This window comes from Phocoena sinus, chromosome 2 (genome assembly GCF_008692025.1).
Source record: "Phocoena sinus isolate mPhoSin1 chromosome 2, mPhoSin1.pri, whole genome shotgun sequence".
NCBI lineage: Eukaryota > Metazoa > Chordata > Mammalia > Artiodactyla > Phocoenidae > Phocoena > Phocoena sinus.
The window spans coordinates 134,959,001-134,978,716 of NC_045764.1; the positions used below are offsets into that span (position 1 = coordinate 134,959,001).

The 19,716-nt window shown below is 41.1% G+C and overlaps 1 protein-coding gene across 2 annotated transcripts in view; it reads right to left on the reverse strand.

Annotated features, from left to right (window-relative positions):
* Positions 1–11,631: 11,631 nt before the first annotated feature.
* The window catches only part of ARMH4 (armadillo like helical domain containing 4), a 136,586-nt gene continuing 128,501 nt past the window's right edge, over positions 11,632–19,716 (reverse strand). For both annotated transcript variants that reach the window (XM_032623827.1, XM_032623828.1), the window contains 3 exons: positions 19,565–19,596; positions 12,603–12,737; positions 11,632–12,359 (listed from right to left, as the gene is read on the reverse strand). In XM_032623827.1, coding sequence (XP_032479718.1) covers positions 12,291–12,359; positions 12,603–12,737; positions 19,565–19,596 — 236 coding nt within the window. In that variant the 3' untranslated portion in view covers positions 11,632–12,290. The remainder of the gene's footprint in view (positions 12,360–12,602; positions 12,738–19,564; positions 19,597–19,716) is intronic.

Here is a 19,716-nt window from a genome sequence, read left to right on the forward strand (position 1 = left end):
TTTTTTTTTTTTTTGTGGTACGCAGGCCTCTCACTGTTATGGTCTCTCCCGTTGCGGAGCACAGGCTCCGGACGCACAGGCTCAGCGGCCATGGCTCAAGGGGCCAGCCACTCCACGGCATGTAGGATCTTCCCAGACCGGGGCACGAACCCGTGTCCCCCGCATCGGCAGGCGGACTCTCAACCACTGCGCCACCAGGGAAGCCCTCATTTTCATTTTTGAATGAATGAATGAAAATGTATTTCATTCATTCATGGATGAATGAATCCCGTATCAAAAGCACTAAGAATGCTATTTTTTTAAATTTGCCACTATTGGTAAAAATATATTCATTGACTTTGACTCATACAACTACCTTGCCTGCCAAAAACTTGCTTTTTACTCTAGGTAAGAACTATCCTTTCCATTCCAATGAAATTATTCTCAAGTTATCACCAGCGATCTAGTAAATACTTTTAGCTGGGAATGGGAAGAAAAAGGTAGAAGCTAGGCATGTTAAATTGGCCTTGAATGTAAGATTGAATTATTCCTTTCATAGGCGCTTTGGGGTGTAGAGACCAAAAGAAATAATCAGTGGTCTCTTTCTACCTCTGATGGACTCTGCGTAGAGCCCTCACAAGGCTGCCTATAAACTCGAGTACAGCTGAGGACAGAGGAAATTGGGTCTGTCCTCTGTCAGAGGAGATATGAATGGAAGGAATACAATCAAAAGTATTTGTATTACAACTCATCTTACAAAGTCACTTAACCTCTCTGAGTCTCAGCTTCCTGCTGTATAAAATGGAGATAATAAAGCCCAACTCACATGACTGTGTCAAACACTTGGCATGCAGAATGCATTTGTTCCCTTCTTTCATGGCCAAAACTTTAACAAGTCCAAGAGAGTTCTCTCTGCTGGAAAGGTTTGTTCTCTCTCAAATATCCCCGCCTTCTGTACTTTTTGAACATGGCCTTCAATGAAGCTTATCCTGACCCTGTTTTTACTGTTCCTTTGTCTTCAAGACTCTTAGGTACATAATTTTACACTTTGGGGAATATTCATCATTATTTTGGTTAGTACTGGATGGTTTGACATACTGTAAAATCCCCTTTATCAGATGTACTGGAATATACCCACAGCCTAAATAAACTTCCTTTTCTTTAAAATAAAGGAGTTAAGCTAAAAATGAGATTCAAGGACTCTTCCAGCTCTAAAATCACTATATCCTCTGGTTACAGAGTTTCTGACAAGGATGCATGTGGCCTAAATATGTCATCTTCATTATTAGAGATATCATAATACTAAATTGGGTTCTGATGTCCTGAAATACTCCTGCAGTTTAATACCAGATCACAGTGTGTTTTCTTGCTTTGTACCCCCAACTCATCTACTCTCTCTCTCACTGTCTTTTTTTAAAATAAATTTATTTATTTATTTATTTTTGGCTGCTTTGGGTCTTTGTTGCTGCACGCAGTCTTTCTCTAGTTGTGGTGAGCAGGGGCTACTCTTCGTTGCAGTTGCGGACTTCTCATTTTGGTGGCTTCTCTTGTTGTGGAGCATGGGCTCTAGGGTGCATGGGCTTCAGTAGTTGTGGCATGCAGGCTCAGTAGTTGTGGCACATGGTCTTAGTTGCTTAGTTGCTCCGCAGCATGTGGGATCTTCCTGGACCAAGGCTCGAACCCATGTCCCCTGCATTGGCAGGCGGATTCTTAACTACTGGGCCATCAGGGAAGTCCCTCTCTCTCACTGTCTTAATCTGGGTTTTCCCCAAAACAGAAACTGAGACAAAGTCCTCGATGAAGTAGTTAGTTTGAAAATGTGATCTCGGGGAACAGGAGTATAGGTGGAGGATAGAAGAGTGAGGGAGGGAAAGGATTAGCCAGGACGCATCATCAGGTTGGCCACTGTTACGGGTGACTAGCTCCCACTCCCACCAGATTTCTGAGGAGCCTTATAAATTGCAACTCCAAACTGTCTGCCTGTGAGAGGAAAAGGAAAGCGTTTTTCCATCCATCCCCATTCGACTGGCCAAGGGTGGCCTCACACGTGTCAACTCCCTCCTACCTGTGAGTTGCACAGGCCTGAGCACTGATCTGGTTCCCATGGTGTGGTGTCAGGACACTCTGGTGTGAGATAAATGAGAGGCTCACAGCACGAGGCTGCTCTCTGTCAGGCTGCACCACACAAAGCTGCCTGAAGCCTGCACAGAACTGGTGACCACAGTGGTGGCATGAGCAAGAGGAGCTGGAGCGTTGCCCAGGAGGTGTCTGACGCCATCCATTTCTTGCACTTTGTTGTGCCCCCCTCCTTTTATATTCCCTGTGTCATAGATAGTCCCCTTCAAGCTGGCCGCCAGCCACAATCTCTGCAAAAACATCGCTGCTGTTGCATCGGATCCCAAGACCATAATAATCTTCTTCCTCTTCCCTCTCCATCACCCATTCAGACTTCTCTCACCCTTGGCCAGCATCTTGGAGGGTCTAGGTTGCTCGCTTGGAGGGTGACCTTGAGTATCAGAATTTCAGCAGAATACACAGGTGAGAGACTCCTGAAACACTCCCATAGAGGCATCTCTTAATCTTTCACAACATTTCCTGTGTTGATAATGGACTGACCTGAGCCTGTCATTTTCTTCATTTTCTTTTTCTAAAGCTTCCAAAGTAGTCTAAAATCCCAGCCACCTCAATTCTTAAAGTTACCAGAGCTCCCATACTGCTTAAGGACCACAACTACCACACAACTCAATACTTTGCCTCTGCCTTCACCCCATCCCAATCCACCATGGGTCTTAATAATTGAGACGCTGCTGGCCAGGTATCACCACTCCACCTCCCACCAACAATGGGGTCCTTATTACCTCCGACCAGTGAGCCCGCTTCAAAATTCCTGTCCCAACTATGGCAGCCTGGGTTCCCCGAAAGCAGAGCCTGAGACAAAGTATTGCGTGCAGATCGAGTGAAACAGGGAAGGAAGAAAGCCAGTACAAGGATGAGTTTTCAAGGTGCACTGCAATGGACAATGGGTGATCCCTCCTAAGGAACATTCTGAGGAGTTTCATGAAATGAGCCTGAGAACCTGCTACATGAACAACAAATGGTGAGAGCATTTATCCATTGGCTTCCATCCCCATTGGTTAAGACCTACCAGGTTAGCCCTCCTGCATTTCCAGGCTGTACATGTGTGAATGCCAAGCAAGGCCCCAGAGTAATCCATTCCATGACATCAGAGCAAACCTGAGGTGCTGGCAGGTTGCACCTGCTCACACTGGTGGACATCTCTGCAGAACTGATGCTGCTGCAGTGGCTGGAATAAGAGCTGGGATTTGGAGTGGTACCAAGGGTGTCTGATACACTCTCTCCAGGATGTCCTTAGGTCCCAGTTTGCCCAGGACCAGCCCAGTTTATGTCTGTTGTCCCATCATAACTATTAATAGTTTCCCCTTTCAGTCTCATATGTGTCCCAGTTTAGACATAAGGATATGCTCACTTAGAGCTCCTTCCCTCCTCTCTCTCCCTCCCTCTCTCTCTCTCTCTCTCTCTCTCTCTCTCTCTCTCACACACACACACACACACACACACACACACACACACACTTTGAAAAACCCAAGGAAGTAATTTCCACTATAATAATAATTGATATAAAAATACTAATTAAATTCAAAAGATTTGACCTGAATGAGCCTTTAATCAATAAGTGTGTTTTTTTCCCAATATTTCTCACAATACTACATATCATCTACACTCATGGGCTTACTGTCTAATTATAAAAGCTTACAATTCTGCTTCAGTGGCAAAGGCAAAGAGAGAAAAGCCTTCTCTAATCCCTTTGGGCACAAGAATATGACATTTGCCCACCAGCATTTGTTTATGGAGGTTTTTCTTCTTTCAACTATGTTTTCATTTATATCATATGGAAGTGTCTTGAGGTAACTGGGCAGTCATTGATAATGACATGCCAAATAAATGTTAAATAAATGTTAATGAGAAAAAAAACCAGCTTGTTCCTTCACATACAACAGGAGGATTTTCACGAGCTCTTTTCTTTGTCTTTAGTCCTTTTAAAACAACCGTGAGAAATTGTAGCTATAGGGAGGCAATAGATAGCATGTAAATTATAAAATTAAAAGTATGTCTATATAACATATCATAACTACATATAAAAAAATATTGGAAAAATATAGACTAAAATGTTAACAATGGTTATCTCTGGTGGTGAGACTGAAGTGATAATTATTTTCTTCTTATGCTTTTCTGCATTTCCTCAATTCTACATTGTTGCCTTGAGCGCTCCAGAACCGAGCCTTGTGTTAATATGGCAACCATGAAAAACTTGCTTTATTTTTCCTATGCTAAAGAAGATATACTACTTGATGATCATCCATGACAACTGTCAAAAGGTCACAGAAACACTCAGCAAGGGACATGGAACCTGCATTGTTCATGAGATTCTTCAGGCTGCATATCCAAATCCCAGCATCATCTTCACATGGTCCAGCCTTGAGAGAAGCTTCTTGGTTTTGTTTTCAAGAAAAACAAGATCCTAGGGGAGCAAGGCAGGGGCGGGTGGGGAATTGGATAAAGGTGGTGGAAATGTACAAACTTCAGTTATAAGATAAATAAATACTGGAGATGTATTGTATAATATAACTATAGTTAACCCTGCTGTGTGGTATATGTGAAAGTTGCTAAGAGAGTAGAGCCTAAAATTTCTCATCCCAAGGAAAAAAAAATTTTGTTAACTATATGAGGAAATGGACGTTAACCGAACTTGGGGTAATCATTTGGCAGTATATGTATGTCAAGTCATTATACTGTACCCCTTAAACATATACAGAGCTGTATGTCAACTATATGTCAATAAAAGTAGAAAAAAAAGATTAGAAAGCAGTTCCATAAGTGTATAAAATTAGTTCTTATGAATAATAAATGATTTCATTGCCTAAAAAAAAGAGAGGGGCTTCCCTGGTGGCGCAGTGGTTGGGAGTCCGCCTGCCGATGCAGGGGACGTGGGTTCGTGCCCCGGTCCGGGAGGATACCACATGCCGCAGAGCGGCTGGGCCCGTGAGCCATGGCTGCTGAGCCTGCGCATCCGGAGCCTGTGCTCCGCAACGGGAGAGGCCACAACAGTGAGAGGCCCGCGTACTGCAAAAAAAAAAAGAGAGAGAGAGAGAGAAAAACAAGATCCTGAGTTTTGGTTTTCATATCAAAGAATAAGAAACTCTCATGTTAGTCTTTACAAGGAAAGGGAGTCAGTCAGATCCCAGATAATAACCATACCTGGGGCGCACCCAAAGTAATGTAATCACCTAAAGGGATTTGGAGGGTTTTCCCAAATGTTTAATTAAGTTTTATTAAATTCAAAGTTCTTTACTTGGAACCTACTATTAAAAGTTACAAAGAATGACCACATATGTACACACATTCTGTAGAAAGTTAAAGCTGCCTACACATTTTTTGCAGCTTGTAGGTTATTTTTCTCAGGTTGCATCTGCTGGGATAACACAGGGTCCGTTTCTCTGGAAGGTGCGACACTGCACTCCAGGATATCTACAGGGCCTCAGAAATGCCAGGACCCTGGTCAGCTTCAACCATTGTCTTTTCTCTCATCCCTAAAATTCTAACAAACCCCCAAGTTCCACTGCTTCCCCACCCTGAACACCTCTGGAACCCATCCTCCCCCTTCCACGTTCACTCCTGCAGCCTTGGTCCAGGACACGGTCATCTCTCACCTGCATTGGTTCACCAGCCCTTGACTCTAACCTTGCCAGTCTAGCCTTCCCAGGAACTCAACCCTGATCATATCACTTCTCAGCAAAATAGCCTTCCATGGGCTTCACTGGTGGTGCAGTGGTTGAGAATCCGCCTGCTGGTGCAGGGGACACGGGTTCAAGCCCTGGTCCGGGAAGATCCCACACCTACTGAGCCCACGTGCCACAACTACTGAAGCCCGCGTGCCTGGAGCCCGTGAGCCGCAACAAGAGAAGCCACCGCGGTGAGAGGCCCGCGCGCCACAGCAAAGAGTAGCCCCCGCTTGCCGCAACTAGGGAAAGCCCGCGTGTAGCAGCGGAGACCCAACAGAGCCCTAAATAAATAAATTAATTAATTAAAAAATACCCTTCCATGACTTTCTAAATACCCTCAGAATAAAGTCCTAATTCCTTGGCATGACCTAGCAGACCCTTCAGGATCAACCTCATATTTTACAGTGTATGTTCCCACACCACCAACCCCAGCCCTCACCTCCCTAGTGTCCCCAGCACTCCAGCCATACTTAACTACTCCATCTCTCACTGCTGGCTTTTGCACACATGGTTCCCCTGGCTGGAGCATTCATCCCATTTTCCCCTTTACCTGACTAACCTCCACTCCACCCTCTAGCCTCAAGTTTGATGCTACCGGCTCTGGAGAAACATCTCTAACCTTGGCAGGGTTAGATGCTACTTTTCTGGATCCCATGTGTCTCTCTGATGAAATGGCCCATTTACTTCCTCTCCCACTAGTCCATAACTCTTTCTGGACTTTTCATGGACTGTGTCTTACTATCCTTGTTCCCCCAGCTCTTCACACACTGCCAGACACAAATAAAGGCATTCAGTAAATACTGATTCCATAAGAAGCAATAACATCACAGGGCTCTTGGTTTACCAAAGATAGACTCTAACCATCCTCACTCCCCTTGACACAGACCTTTGGGATTTGATCAGTTCCATTACAGAACCATTTCAGATCTCTTCTCCTTTCCTTTATCTCTTACACAAAGAAAGAAATAAGGAAAACTGATCATTGGAGATTTTGTTATCAAGATTCCTTTTTGGAAAAGGCTTGAATCAGCTGGTATCCAAATATCTTTCTGTTTTGGAAGACTGTGCTTATATTTTCCAACATGTATATTTTGGTCTATCTGTTCATGAAAATGTCTGAAACTTTACAAACTCTATGGCTGTGCTGTGAGGCATAAAATTGGAGAAACATCTCAACGCAACTGGTTCCTTCATATCACTGTGAATTAGGAAGAAAATATTGAGATGCACAGGACACTGGTTAATAAAAACCCAGTTTTCTGACCTGAAACCAGGTTCAGATTTTTAAGACCAGAGCAACTGACCTCTCTGCCCACCTCAAAGGCAATAAAATCATCCAAGAGAGTGTTCCATTTGCCTTCCATTCTGTTTGCTCTCTGTTCCCTTACCTGTGAAACATGAGAAAAAAAGAGGATTTCCCCCCTGCAGTTAATTCTTCTGTTTCGACTCCTCAGTTCCTCCATCCTTATCCCACAAAAGATTCACTTCTCAGCAAAATCTGTCTTGAACTTTGGACCTGGAGACTACAATCTTAGGGGGAGGATTTATACACTATATTGCAAATTATTAATGGTTATTTGTTTAGTGCTCCTGCTGCTTTTTGAGGAGGGAAAGTTATTAAGATCTTTGCTTTACTCAGTGGACTATTTGAGAGGTTTTTAACCCTAATATTTCATGTGTGTTTTTAAGCAAAGTAAACAAAGGAGTATGTGATCTGTTTCTTTGTTCTTTTGCTGCTTTTGACTGGGGAAAATTTCTTTCTTCCTTCCTTTCTTCTTTTTTCCTTCCTCCTTTTCTCTCTTATCCTACATACACATAATAGAAAGTTGAGCTAATTAATAGGGAGTTAGATACCCAAAATAGGATAATGCCAATGCATTTATACAGCTAACAGTGGCTTACACAATAAATGCCGATGATTCTTTCTACGTGTAGAATTTAAGCCACAGAATTATGTCTCCAGCTATGCTGACTGCCAAAGTTGATAATTATCAAAGCAAATAATTAGATGTCTCTCCTCGGTCCACCCCCAGCTTATCAGTCTAATGGCTGCCTCCCCAAAAGAGGTATGTATGTTATGGGAGGTGCTAAGTGTACAAATAAGGGGCTTTTAGTAAAAGTCAACACTATTATTTTGTTTTCAAATTACTTCCTATTCCTAGAAATTCATATTCAGTCATTCAAACTTGGCATAATTAAGAAAGATACTTAACTGAGCTTAAGCTTATTGAAAGTAACCAAGCTCCTTTCATCTCGCTGAACTTGGATTTCAATTCCCTCCCATCCATGTCCGCTCTACCTAGGGCATGGAGAGGATGGAGACCTATAGCTTCATGTAGATTTATGGCCCCTTCCCCTGCTAATGGTCTACCTCATTTGCATTCTTCTCCTCACTTGTCTTTATCATTTTCCCAGGCAACGGTGCATTCAGAACTTCAGCCTCCTCTAGCACTTTCTAATGTTTTGTGCCATTTTTATGCCTGGTTTGTATTATGATTTTTCTTCCATCTTCTTCTGCCCCTAGTTATTCACTTGTAACTGTACCTTCACATACTCTAAAAAGCAGAGTGGTTCGGTTTCTTTCTTTTGGCCGTGCCGCACAGCTTACGGGATCTTAGGTCCCCATCTAGGGATAAGACCCATGCCCCCAGCAGCGGAAGAGCAGAGTCCTAACCACTGGACCTCCGGGGAACTCCTGAGATTTTTTTCCTTCAGTTTTAAACCTACCTTTGCAGATTTCCTTGTAGTCAGAACAAAGCCTATGTTGCCAAAGGCCACGCAGCTGAAACCTTGTGCCAAATAATATATCCTGTTCCCAAAAGCTGCTTTTTTGGCATCTGGTAGAAACATTATTATTTATATCCACAGAAATCACGATGCCTGTGGATGATTTGATGCTTCTCCCCCACCTTGTGGATGTGACCTCCCTAAGGGGTTTCATTTGGGCTCCACGTGAAGACGGTATCTTCATGGAGAGAAGCACCCGGCATCTCCCTATGACATTTTGACTTTGAAGTCTTAGCCTTTTTTAAAAAAATAAATAATGAAATAACCAGAGTTTCAGTTTAGGAAGGTGAAAAATTCGGGAGATGGATGATGGTGAGAGCTGCACAACGATGTGAATGTACTTAGTGCCACTGAACTGTAAATAGGGTTAAAATAGCATGTTTTATATTATGTGACTTTTACCACAACAAAAAATTTTTTTTAAAAAAAGAAACAGCTTTGATTGACCGTGCTAAAACTACTTTCAATATGTTCTAAAACTGTGCTTTAAAATTTTTCCCCACATTTTTGACCCGTGTAAGAGATACAGGTACTTTAAGAAAATGTTTCTGCAAGACTGCATCTGAGGCAGTTTATGAGCTGAAGCCAAGGCTAAAGCACTGCTAAGGGAATCTGTTTCCCTGGGATACTAATTAACTCCAAATATTGCATATAAATTAAGCCAGCAGCTACTGAAAGAAGCAACTTACAGGAGAGGAAAAACTGAAGAGGCTTAAAAGAAAGGTACTGTCTTCTGATTAGCGAAAGACATCGGGGCACAGAAGGAACCCTTCTCTAGCTGTCCCGGCATTCCACCCTTTCTCTAGAAGCTTCTGCCGTTTTCTCTTTCCTCTTGTTTTCCTTTCTCCACTATGGCAGCTGTGATGGATTGGAGAGCTGACTAGGAAAAGGGTCTCTCCCCAGGGGCCTGCCCTCCCTGTCTCCCTAAATAAGGAAAAGCTGTTCTCTGCATAGAGCTCTCCTAGCTGTGTTCTCAAACTTGCCTGGACAGGAGAATCCCAAGCCCCTGCCCTGGAGATTCTGATTCTGTGGGTCTGAGAAGGGGCCTTGGAATATGTATGCTTAACAAGTATCCCAAGCAATGCTTTGGGGCCACAGAGTTTGGGAAATACTGCCTACACCCCTGAGAATAAGATAACAGACCCTGCCCCTGCAGTGGGACACCTGCCGTTCTGATGGGATCAATTCAGTTCAGAGCAGAAGGTGTTAGCAGTTGAAGCTGCAGCTATCAGCACAGCCAGCTTAAATATTTAAGGTTAGTTGTTAGAACAGAGTTGACTGTACGTCTGTCATCGGTGACTTTATTATACTATAGTTTGAAGGTTCAACCTATTAACCATGGTCTAGTTAAAACTACAGACTAAGAGTAGCCCGAGGTGTTAGTGGCCATGAGTATCATCCACGTGATGCTGCATGAAGCGGCCTTTTGTGTTTTCCCTGCAAACAGCTTGTCAAGAACACAAAGGCAGTAATGCTACGTTGTGCTCACCTCCTCCTAACCTTAGAAACACTTACAGCAAGGAGATGCTCTTGGAAAGGGCAAACGTACCCTATGCAGTATCAGGATGTCTCTACTCATGAAATTACAAATTTCTGCAGAGTCATGATTCTGAGTTCTATTTTTAAAAGCTGACTCTGAGCTTGTGTGTCAATTGCTAATGTCTATTTGACTGTACAGAGCTTTTCATTTCTCTTGATCAATTTCACCCATTTGCTTATATCTCTTGGCAAAAAGAATTAAAATTATTTGATGAAAACATTCCTGTAAGCCAGCTATCCTTCAAGAATGAATTCAAGAAACAGTTCTCTATTAGTTCCCTAGAGGTGATACTTAAATTTATGTGATTATAAGGAAACAGCTGATGTGGGAGAGGAAAAGAATTTGTGTGCATAAGAGAGAAATTAGTAACACATCGTTCATTTACCAAAGACAGAAACTTGTATGACATGTTTCTGGACCAAGAAGCTATTTCCTTAGAACCCTGGTTTTCAAGAAAGACTCTGAAATGTTATTGGTTCCTCCAAAGTATGTGGAGAGGGCATTGAACTGAAGATAGGGGTGTGTGGTTTTGAGTCCATGGGTCTAGTCCTCATTCTTCCTGGGTATAATTTTGGATAATCATTTCACTTCTCTGCTTCAGCTCTGTCTTCAGTCAAATGGGAGAATAAAAACATACCTCCTGGGCTTCCCTGGTGGCGCAGTGGTTGAGAGTCCGCTTGCCGATGCAGGGGACACGGGTTCATGCCCCGGTCCGGGAAGATCCCACATGCCGCGGAGCGGCTGGGCCCGTGAGCCATGGCCGCTGAGCCTGCGCGTCCGGAGCCTGTGCTCCGCAACGGGAGAGGCCACAACAGTGAAAGGCCCGCGTACCGCAAAAAAAAAAAAACAAAAACATACCTCCTACGTCACACAGTGGCTATTAGAAACAACTGTGCAGCTTGCCTTGAACACAGCAGAGCAGGTTCCAATAAATGGGAACAAGTTCTCCATAGTGTAAAGCACCATGGACAGTATTATTAGTAACCTTTATTCTTCCATGCAAACGAGCCAAGTCTTTACCCAAAAACTCTACTTCCTGAAAGTCCCAAAATACCTAGATGCAAAAGACAGGGCAAGGAATTACATTCCAAGGGAAATGAGAAATGATCTAACACAGTCCAGCATCGCCCAAAGTGAGATGCCCTGAGACAGGCTGGTTTTTTCATAAGTTCCGTCATGTGCCAGGACTCTAGCCCCCGAGTCTGCTCCTACCACAGAGTGTGTTTTTCTAATAAAGCCAAATGAGGACCAATGGCAGCCCAATCATTGCACGGCAAAGACCACAGATGCAGAAAAGCAACATCTTGAATAATTCAGAATGGTAGCCACACAAGCACGGAGCCAAATGGCAGAGATAAATGCTCTGGGAGCTTATCTACCCTCCTTTTCCTCTTGATTTCTTTCTCATTTCTTCTTGACAAAGTGAATGATACACAAAAAGGACGTCTCTTAATGATAAACATGTAAGAATCTACTGATAGGTCTTTTGGACTCAATTACACTATTTAAGAAAGCAAGCTTACATTAAGACCGAGAGTCAATTTAATGCATTATTTCTAGTGCATTTTTTCTTTGCCAAGAATAAGAATAAGAGGGGAGGGGAAAAATAATAAAAACCAGGAGACAAGTACACAATGTAAGGTACAAACAAGTCTATATATATCCTAATGTGCTGAGAGGTCTTCTTGAAAAAGATTTCACTCTGAGTTGCAAATGTAGTATGTGCCATGGCCCACAAGCCTAGGGATTCAAGTAGGTAGAGCAATCATCACAAGTTCTTCTTTGTTAAGATTTCTATTTCAGAGTCGAGTGTGCCTTGGCAGCAATACCTGTTATACTTCAGCGCACGTAGCCCAAACCAAGGACAAGACAATGTCGAAAAATACAAAATATTTACCTAACCTAGCAACTCCTACTGAACAACATGTATGCTGCATATTTACGAGTTGTAGCCCGTGGTTGTGGAAAGTTCACTACAGAATAAAAACAAATACTGCATATTACAGCTCATATACAGCATGCCTTTTCTGCTCAGTACACGAAAAATCTACTCCCCAGCAGATAATGAAACTGATGGCCTGACAGCCCCAGCATGGCAGAATGTTGTCCTCTTTTTTTTTTGCCCCCAAATAAAAAATAAAATAATAAGATCGTTGACTCTTCCAATTAAATTCCAGTCCAATTCAAAATTCATCTTCAGAGCTGTCAGCTAAGAGCATTACTCGATCTTGCATGCTGTTGAATTCTCTCTGCTGGGGAAAGAAAACAGAGAAGCATTAAACTCCTTCTGCCGCAGAGCAAAGCTGAGGAACAGGCCCCCTTTAAAAGACACGTGAACAAACCAAGCAGAGGCAGCAGCTGCAGCAGCTAATCAGAACCACTGGGCACATCAGTACCATTCATGCATCATTAGGCCCCGTGTGCTTTATTAAGCAAATTAGAAAAGCGAAGAATGTTCGGAAACTGATTAGGTTTTGCTGTTGTTGATTCCATACCTTTCTTTTATGCCTTTTGAAGCCATTTCGCCTTCGGCGATTCATAACCTTAATGCTGTAGAGCGCTCCCAAGATGAACAAGGCTCCAGCTATCCCAACCCCCACGGGCACCAGCATCCCAGACATATAGCCAGCCTGCACAGGAAAAGAAACACACATTAGGATGCTAAACAGACTGCTGCCCTGGGTTTCTCAGTTCTGCTGGAGGGCAGCAGGTTTTTAGACACTTTGAAATCTCCTGTCTGCTTTGTTATAAAATAGCACCTGGAATAAAGTTACTTTTTAGAGAGAAGGCAACAGAGAGAGAGATGTGACTATTTGGGGATATTTCAAATACGTAGAAGAAGTACTGAATAAATCAGCCAGACCTAGTGGCACCTCCAGCCACTTGCTTATGCACATTTGTCAACACCAGGTTTTGGTGACAGAAATATAATTTGTTTTAAAGATGGATGAAGTAAGCCTCTGAGAATGCCAGGACTATTAAAATGCTATAAATTGGAAATAGCAGCCTGAGTCAAGCTCCAGGGGGAGTTGAAGTGCCCAATGGAACACTGTGCTTCTTAAAGGGCAGAAGGAGGGCCTTGACTTTGGTAGTCCCTCCCTCACAATCTTAGCTGTGTCACAGTAAGAAAGGAAAAAGGAATGTGCTTGTATGGGAGTGAAAAGTGAGAGTTTCTGGAGACAGCAGGGAAGAGAAGGACCTGCAAAGGAAAGAGGAAGTATGTTAGGTGTTGGAGCCCAGGCAAAAAAGACAAGGATGAGGAGAGAGTTGCACATAATGTGGATGGCTTTGTTTATATGAAAGAAAATATCTGCCCAGTGGACAAGGCCAAAGTTGAAGGTTGGGAGGGAATTCTGAGTGTCCCCAGCCCCAAAGAAATAAAGTGGCAGAGAGGGGCACAAAGATCACTGCTAACAACACTGGTACTTCCAAAAGAGCCTGGAGGTTTCAAACGCGTGTGGGTCTCCAACATCCCCAAGGTGTTACTATGGATACTTCAGTCCTAAGAGAGCAGCGTGATCTCCACACATCCCTGGGCTTGAGTAAGTAGCTCAGGACCAGTCCAAGTTCAAGGTAAGGCCATCACCCTAAGGATGCTCCCTGCATCTTGGCCAATAAGACACCTAAGGGATAGAGGTGGATGAATAACCAGAGCCTTTCATAGAGGAACACGACACTGGTTTACCTTCCACGATGGCCCCTTCTAGAAGCCTACCCAGAAAAAAACCATAAACAATTAAAAATTTTAAAAGAAGTGCTGTAATAAGTACTTTTGATAGACATTATTTTATGGGGGAAAAACCATGAGTCTGTTCACTTATTGGACTATTTCTAAAAATTTTAATATAGCAAAAACTATTTCCAGTATCTTTCAGAATGAGGCCCAAACAGAGAAGGACCAAAAATAAAAGTTTTCTAACAAGTGCCGAAGTAAGCAGGCTATGATGCTTTCCCAACATTTCTAGAATTAATCAAAGGGACAAGACCTTACAAAACTGCAGCATCCTCTTGTACAAAGCCAGCTCGTTCACTGGTTTTGTTTTCCAGAATCTTGATTTAGAGCAGAATGTGGAATTTTTTCCATTAATTTGAGAACATAGCATTGTTCCTCAGCATACTAAGTGTTTTTCCCCAAGAAACAAAGCTCAGTCATTTTCCAACAAATTAATATGCTTTACAGAAACCCAAACTTTCTTCTAGATCTACAAAAGGCTTATAAAAGTCTGTAATTTTCCATTGCTCTCACCAGAGCTATGAATTTCTTTTTATATCACCATTCCCAGTGCATGGAAATATACATATATGTTGATGTATGATTATTTTAAGCACAGTAGATTAGATTTTACAGAGCTGTACATTCAAAGCATGATATTTGAACTTTTGGAAGCTCAACTTGATCAACCTCTGAGTGGGTCTCCTCACACTATGTAACTCAACCCCACACCAAAAATATGAATATTACAAAATGTGTCACTTTTTGCATGTTTCTTATTTACACATTGAGGCTTCTCGTTTCGAGAGCTTTAAATCATGTAGACTTCACAAAAATTCAATTAATCTCTCTCCTCTCTTTATTCCTCGTGTGTGTGTGTGCGATCTGCCTGTGCTTTGAAATTACAAGTAAATTACAAGATGGGAATAAAGCAACCTACCCTCTTCTAATATAATTTAACCATCCCTCATACAAAACTGACTAATTGAAAATAAGCTCTGTTTTTAGAATTGCCCATGACTTGTTTCCTGTAGAAATGAAAGCAAATAAGACACGTACATATTAAGTTATAAATTCTGCCTAGCACCTTTTCTCTGTTCAGAATTATTGGACGTGCACATTCCTCCACACGTAACTTGCCGAGAAGAACACAACTGCATCTGTGCATATTCCAACCGAGAATGTATAACCTGAATCTGATCATGAGGAAACGTCCAATAAACCTAAACTGAATATTCTATTTTTTTTAAAGCACTGTATTCTTAAAAAAATATCAGTCATGGAAGACAAAAGATGGTTATGCAAATGGTCCACATTAAAGAAAACCAAAGAATCCTGACAACTAAATGTGTTACATGACCCTAGACTAGATCCTGTAACAGAGGAGAAAAATGAATTTATAAAGGAGATTTGGGGTCTGTTAACCAAAAGACTGAAATCTAGGTGCGAGAACAAAGTATGATATCAATGTTAAATGTACTCAAGCTGATAACTGTATTATGGTTTGCTAACAGAATATTCCCATTCATAGGAAATACACACTGAAGTATTTGATGTAAAAGGACCATGATGTATGCGGCTTTCCTCAAACGGCTCAGAAAAAAGGAGCAGAGGTAGAAATGGGGTAACGTGGGAAGAATAGGTGCGTCTGGAGAAAAGGAACAGGGGTATTCTTTGTACTATCCTTATTCTTGTATCTTTTCTGTAACTTTGAAATTATTTCCAAATAAACAGTTTGAAAATTAAAAAATGGATTGTTAAGATAAAATTTACTAGATATAGCTGTTTTTTTTTTTTTTTTTGGTTGGTTGGTTTTGGTTTGTTTGTTTTGCTTTATATTTATGAGAAAGGTATCCTTCCTTCTCAGGATACTGTATTTGTTCAGAAACACTGGTTTTCAAGAAAACGATAAGAAAACTGTATGGTACACTGTACTGCCTAAAGTCTGCTGAATTCAGTACCCTTATGATGTCTATTCAACAGTGGTTCTCACACCTGAACATGCATCAGAATCACCTTCAAGACTTGTCAAAACACAGATTGTTGGACCCCTTTCCCCGAGTTTCTGATTCAGTAGGTCTAGTGAGGGACCTGAGATTTTGTATTTCTAACAAGCTCCCAGGTAATGCAATGCTACTGGTGCAGACTATACATGAGAATCGCTGTTATGGAGTATAGGCTGGATCATCCATTTTCTGCATTATTTCCTAAAGCTAGAAGAAATAGAACGACCTTGGTGATATAACAACAGGGCTGGCCGTTATTAGACAACTAAAATTTTGATGCATCTTCAATTTTGAGAAACAATATAGATGTTGAAAAAATACATCAATAGGTAGCCAGGTAAGGATTTGTCAAACAAGCATCACTAACTTGGACATTTAAACAGGAAGAAGGTTAATGATGGAATGAGTATAGGGACTGTCCCTTGATAGCCATTCGCCCCTTCTTCTAGAGCAATAGAACCTTCCATCTGGGCTGGGCACAGAATAACGATTACTTCTCCCTTCCTTCTATGCAGCTGGATGTGACCATGTGATAAGCCTCACTAAGGAGACGATACATTAGTGACACGTGCAACTTCCAGAGCATGCTCTTCAAGGGGGGAGCAGAGCCTTTACCCACCGCCCCCCCGTTTAAGAATGGCAGAGTGCCTTTATCTTCCCTCTTAAACAGGGAGGGATATCTTAGCCTCCCTTTTTCTTCCTTCCTTCTGGCTAGAGTATAGACCTAATTGCTATCCAGGACCACGAGATGACCTTGAGAATAAAGGTCACAAATCATGGAGCATCCAACAGAAGGAGCCTGAGCCTTCAATGTTGCTCCTCACTAACCCCTGATTGCTACCTCCAGACTCACAAATGAGAGACAAACAAAGTTCTCTCTTGGTTAAGCCATTGTCGCGGGGGGGGGGGGGGGGGGTGGTTGTCTGTCACTCACAGCTGATCTTAATCCTAACTAATATAGGAAGACTAAACAATAACAAGAAAGAGAACAATTCAGAACTTTTTAGAACACCTACCACCCCTTCTAGAGTCCAGCTAACTAACAGGGAAACCAATATCAGGACCAATCAAATGAAGCTAAACTGAGAAGATGTTCTGGGTTGACTGAAGAGCCAGTTTAATATGTAGTTTAGCTTTCAGTTCTAAGGGACTCTGTGACTTTCAACAAAACGGCAGTAGTTTCACTCTCAAATAGTTTCTGAAGATAATGACTCACGAAACTTTTATAGATGATCGCTAGCTAGCTAGACATATGAAGAGAAAGAGGGAGAGGGGGAAGAGAGGAAGAGAAAGGAAGGAGGGAGAGAGAGAGAGGAAGATATGTGTACATATATTATATATATATATGTGTGTGTGTGTGTGTGTACACATATGACTGTATGTATCAAGTAAGTGTATAATATTTCACTCCCAGAGGGAGGGGACTGATTAGACTGAGTCCCTCCAAGAAAAAATCAAAATATGAAGGCAAGTACAGCAACATGGATGGACCTAGAGATTATCATATTAAGTGAAGTAAGTCAGAGAAAGACGAATAACATATAATATCACTTATATGTGGAATCTAAAAAAAAATGATACAAATGAACTTATTTACAAAACAGAAATAGACTCACAGACGTAGAAAACAAATTTATAGTTACCAAAGGAGGTAGCGGGGGGGAGGGGGAAGGATAAATTAGGAGTTTGGGATTAACATATACATACTACTATATATAAAATAGATAATCAACAAGAACCTACTGTATAGCACAGGGAACTCTACTCAGCATTCTGTAATAACCTATATGGGAAAAGAATCTGAAAAAGAATAGAGATCTACATATATGTATAACTGAATCATTTTGCTGTATTCCTGAAACTAATACAACATTGTAAATTAACTGCAATTTAAAAAATGGTTAAATTTTTTTAAAAAATGAAGACAAGGCATAAAGCAAGTCAACCCGGTGGGAGTTTCAACTATTTTTCTTCCAATTTTTTAAAACTAAGACATAACTGAAAAAATACTACAGAATAAAATGAAAAGAGGGCTGGAAAAACTTCACAATAGTCCAGAAAACTGAGGCCATACATAAAATTATTTCTCTTGGTGAAATGGAGCAGGGAGAGGGTGCCAGGTCTTTGAGACAAGAAGGAATGGTCCACAAGAAGAGAAAATACAGCCTTTCTCCAAAGCTACACAGATTTCTAAATGGAGTGGTGAAGCTATATATACATACAGGTAAGAAACTTTGCAACAGCCAACTTCAAAACAGGCTACATGCCAACATTTGTTTTCTTAAGTCTATTTTTTGTCCATTTTTGTAATTCAGAAGGATATTTTCTATAGAAACAATGATATACGGACTCCTATATAAAACTACCAGAGCCTGTTTACTTTTCATTGCATTATATTTTCCCCTGAAAAATAACAAGTAGGACTATGAATGTAAATATATTCAGTTCTAAACTTTTGCGCTTCTCTTACCCCAAATCTTGCTCAGTCCTCTGATTACAACTCCCTTAGACAACTGGATCCATTGCAGATACCAAAATGGCCTCCACTGATGTCAACAGGCTTAAAATTCTTCAACGTCACTTTTAATATATATGAACATAAAATAATCTCATTCTCAAAAACTATATAGGCTAAATTTTACTGAGAAGCAGAAAAATAATAGTGAGAAGAATTAATATAATTATACAATTTTAATTGCAGTTGAATGTTTTCTTTTATCCTTTAACATTAAACTGTAGCAAAATAAATATTAATCATTCAAATATTGGGGAAATTGACCTCAAATAATAAAAAAAGACATGAGATACCATCAACAGATGTATATTCTAAGAAAGGCGAATTGGAAGTAACTCCTATCTGGCAGTTGAAACGATTTCCATTTAACTAAACCCCCAGTGAAATCTGAGCTGGCTTATAGTAATTGGATCTGACACAGACTACAGCAAGGAGTTCAGAATTCCACCAATATTTTTATGAGTAATTCCAGTTTGAAATTACAAGGTACCAAAAATGAAACCTTAGAGAGTATTGAAAGTTAAAAGAAAATGAAAAATATAAACCTGGAAGGAAGTTAATATTGTCAGTCACAAATGTTGATGGCAGAATTAATGCAAGAGAGGAAAATATTTCTCTATAGTTGGCCATTCCACATAGGTCAGCTCATCACTCAGCAGTGGCACTATGATAGACTACATAAAAGTGGGCCTAAGGAGAGTGCTTAGGTGTTCAGGTGTTTTTAATTCCACCCCCCACTACGGTTTAAGGATGCCCTTTCCGTCACAAAGTTTTATTCTTAAATCAAGTCCATCAATTTATGTCCTTGGGTCACAAAAATCAATGCCTTCCAAAATCCAAGGTATTTCTTCCTCATATAGGAAGATCAGGTTTAAAAGATCCTTGCATTGGGACATGAACTGCGCACTAGAATGGGATTACACTCCTGCAATTCCCTAAAAGGAACTCCACCTTGATATGTAAATGGGGTTACTCAGTTGTACATACCAGGAATTACATTCCATAAGTATGAGTGGCACTCCAAAGAATAAGGCATCCCTTGTATTATACAGACCTTAAAGGGAAGACCTCCTTTCTTGCTGGGCACCTGGAAGTGGCCCTGTATCTTTGCATAGATTACCATAATCAGAATAATGAAATAAAGCTCCATTACTCTCAAGATCTTTTACTTGACAAAGCCATGCCCTCTAGGATAAATCCAAAGGAAGAAAATATTTCTCTTACCTTGTCTTTTAGTTTTTCCATCCAGCTTCTCACTACAGAAAATAAGAAAAGAAAATGTAAATAGCCATCTTTCTACTTATAGTTCATTGTGTTAAACTCATTTGGTAACTTACTTATATTTCATATATTAAGTTAATTTGATACAATGAAGG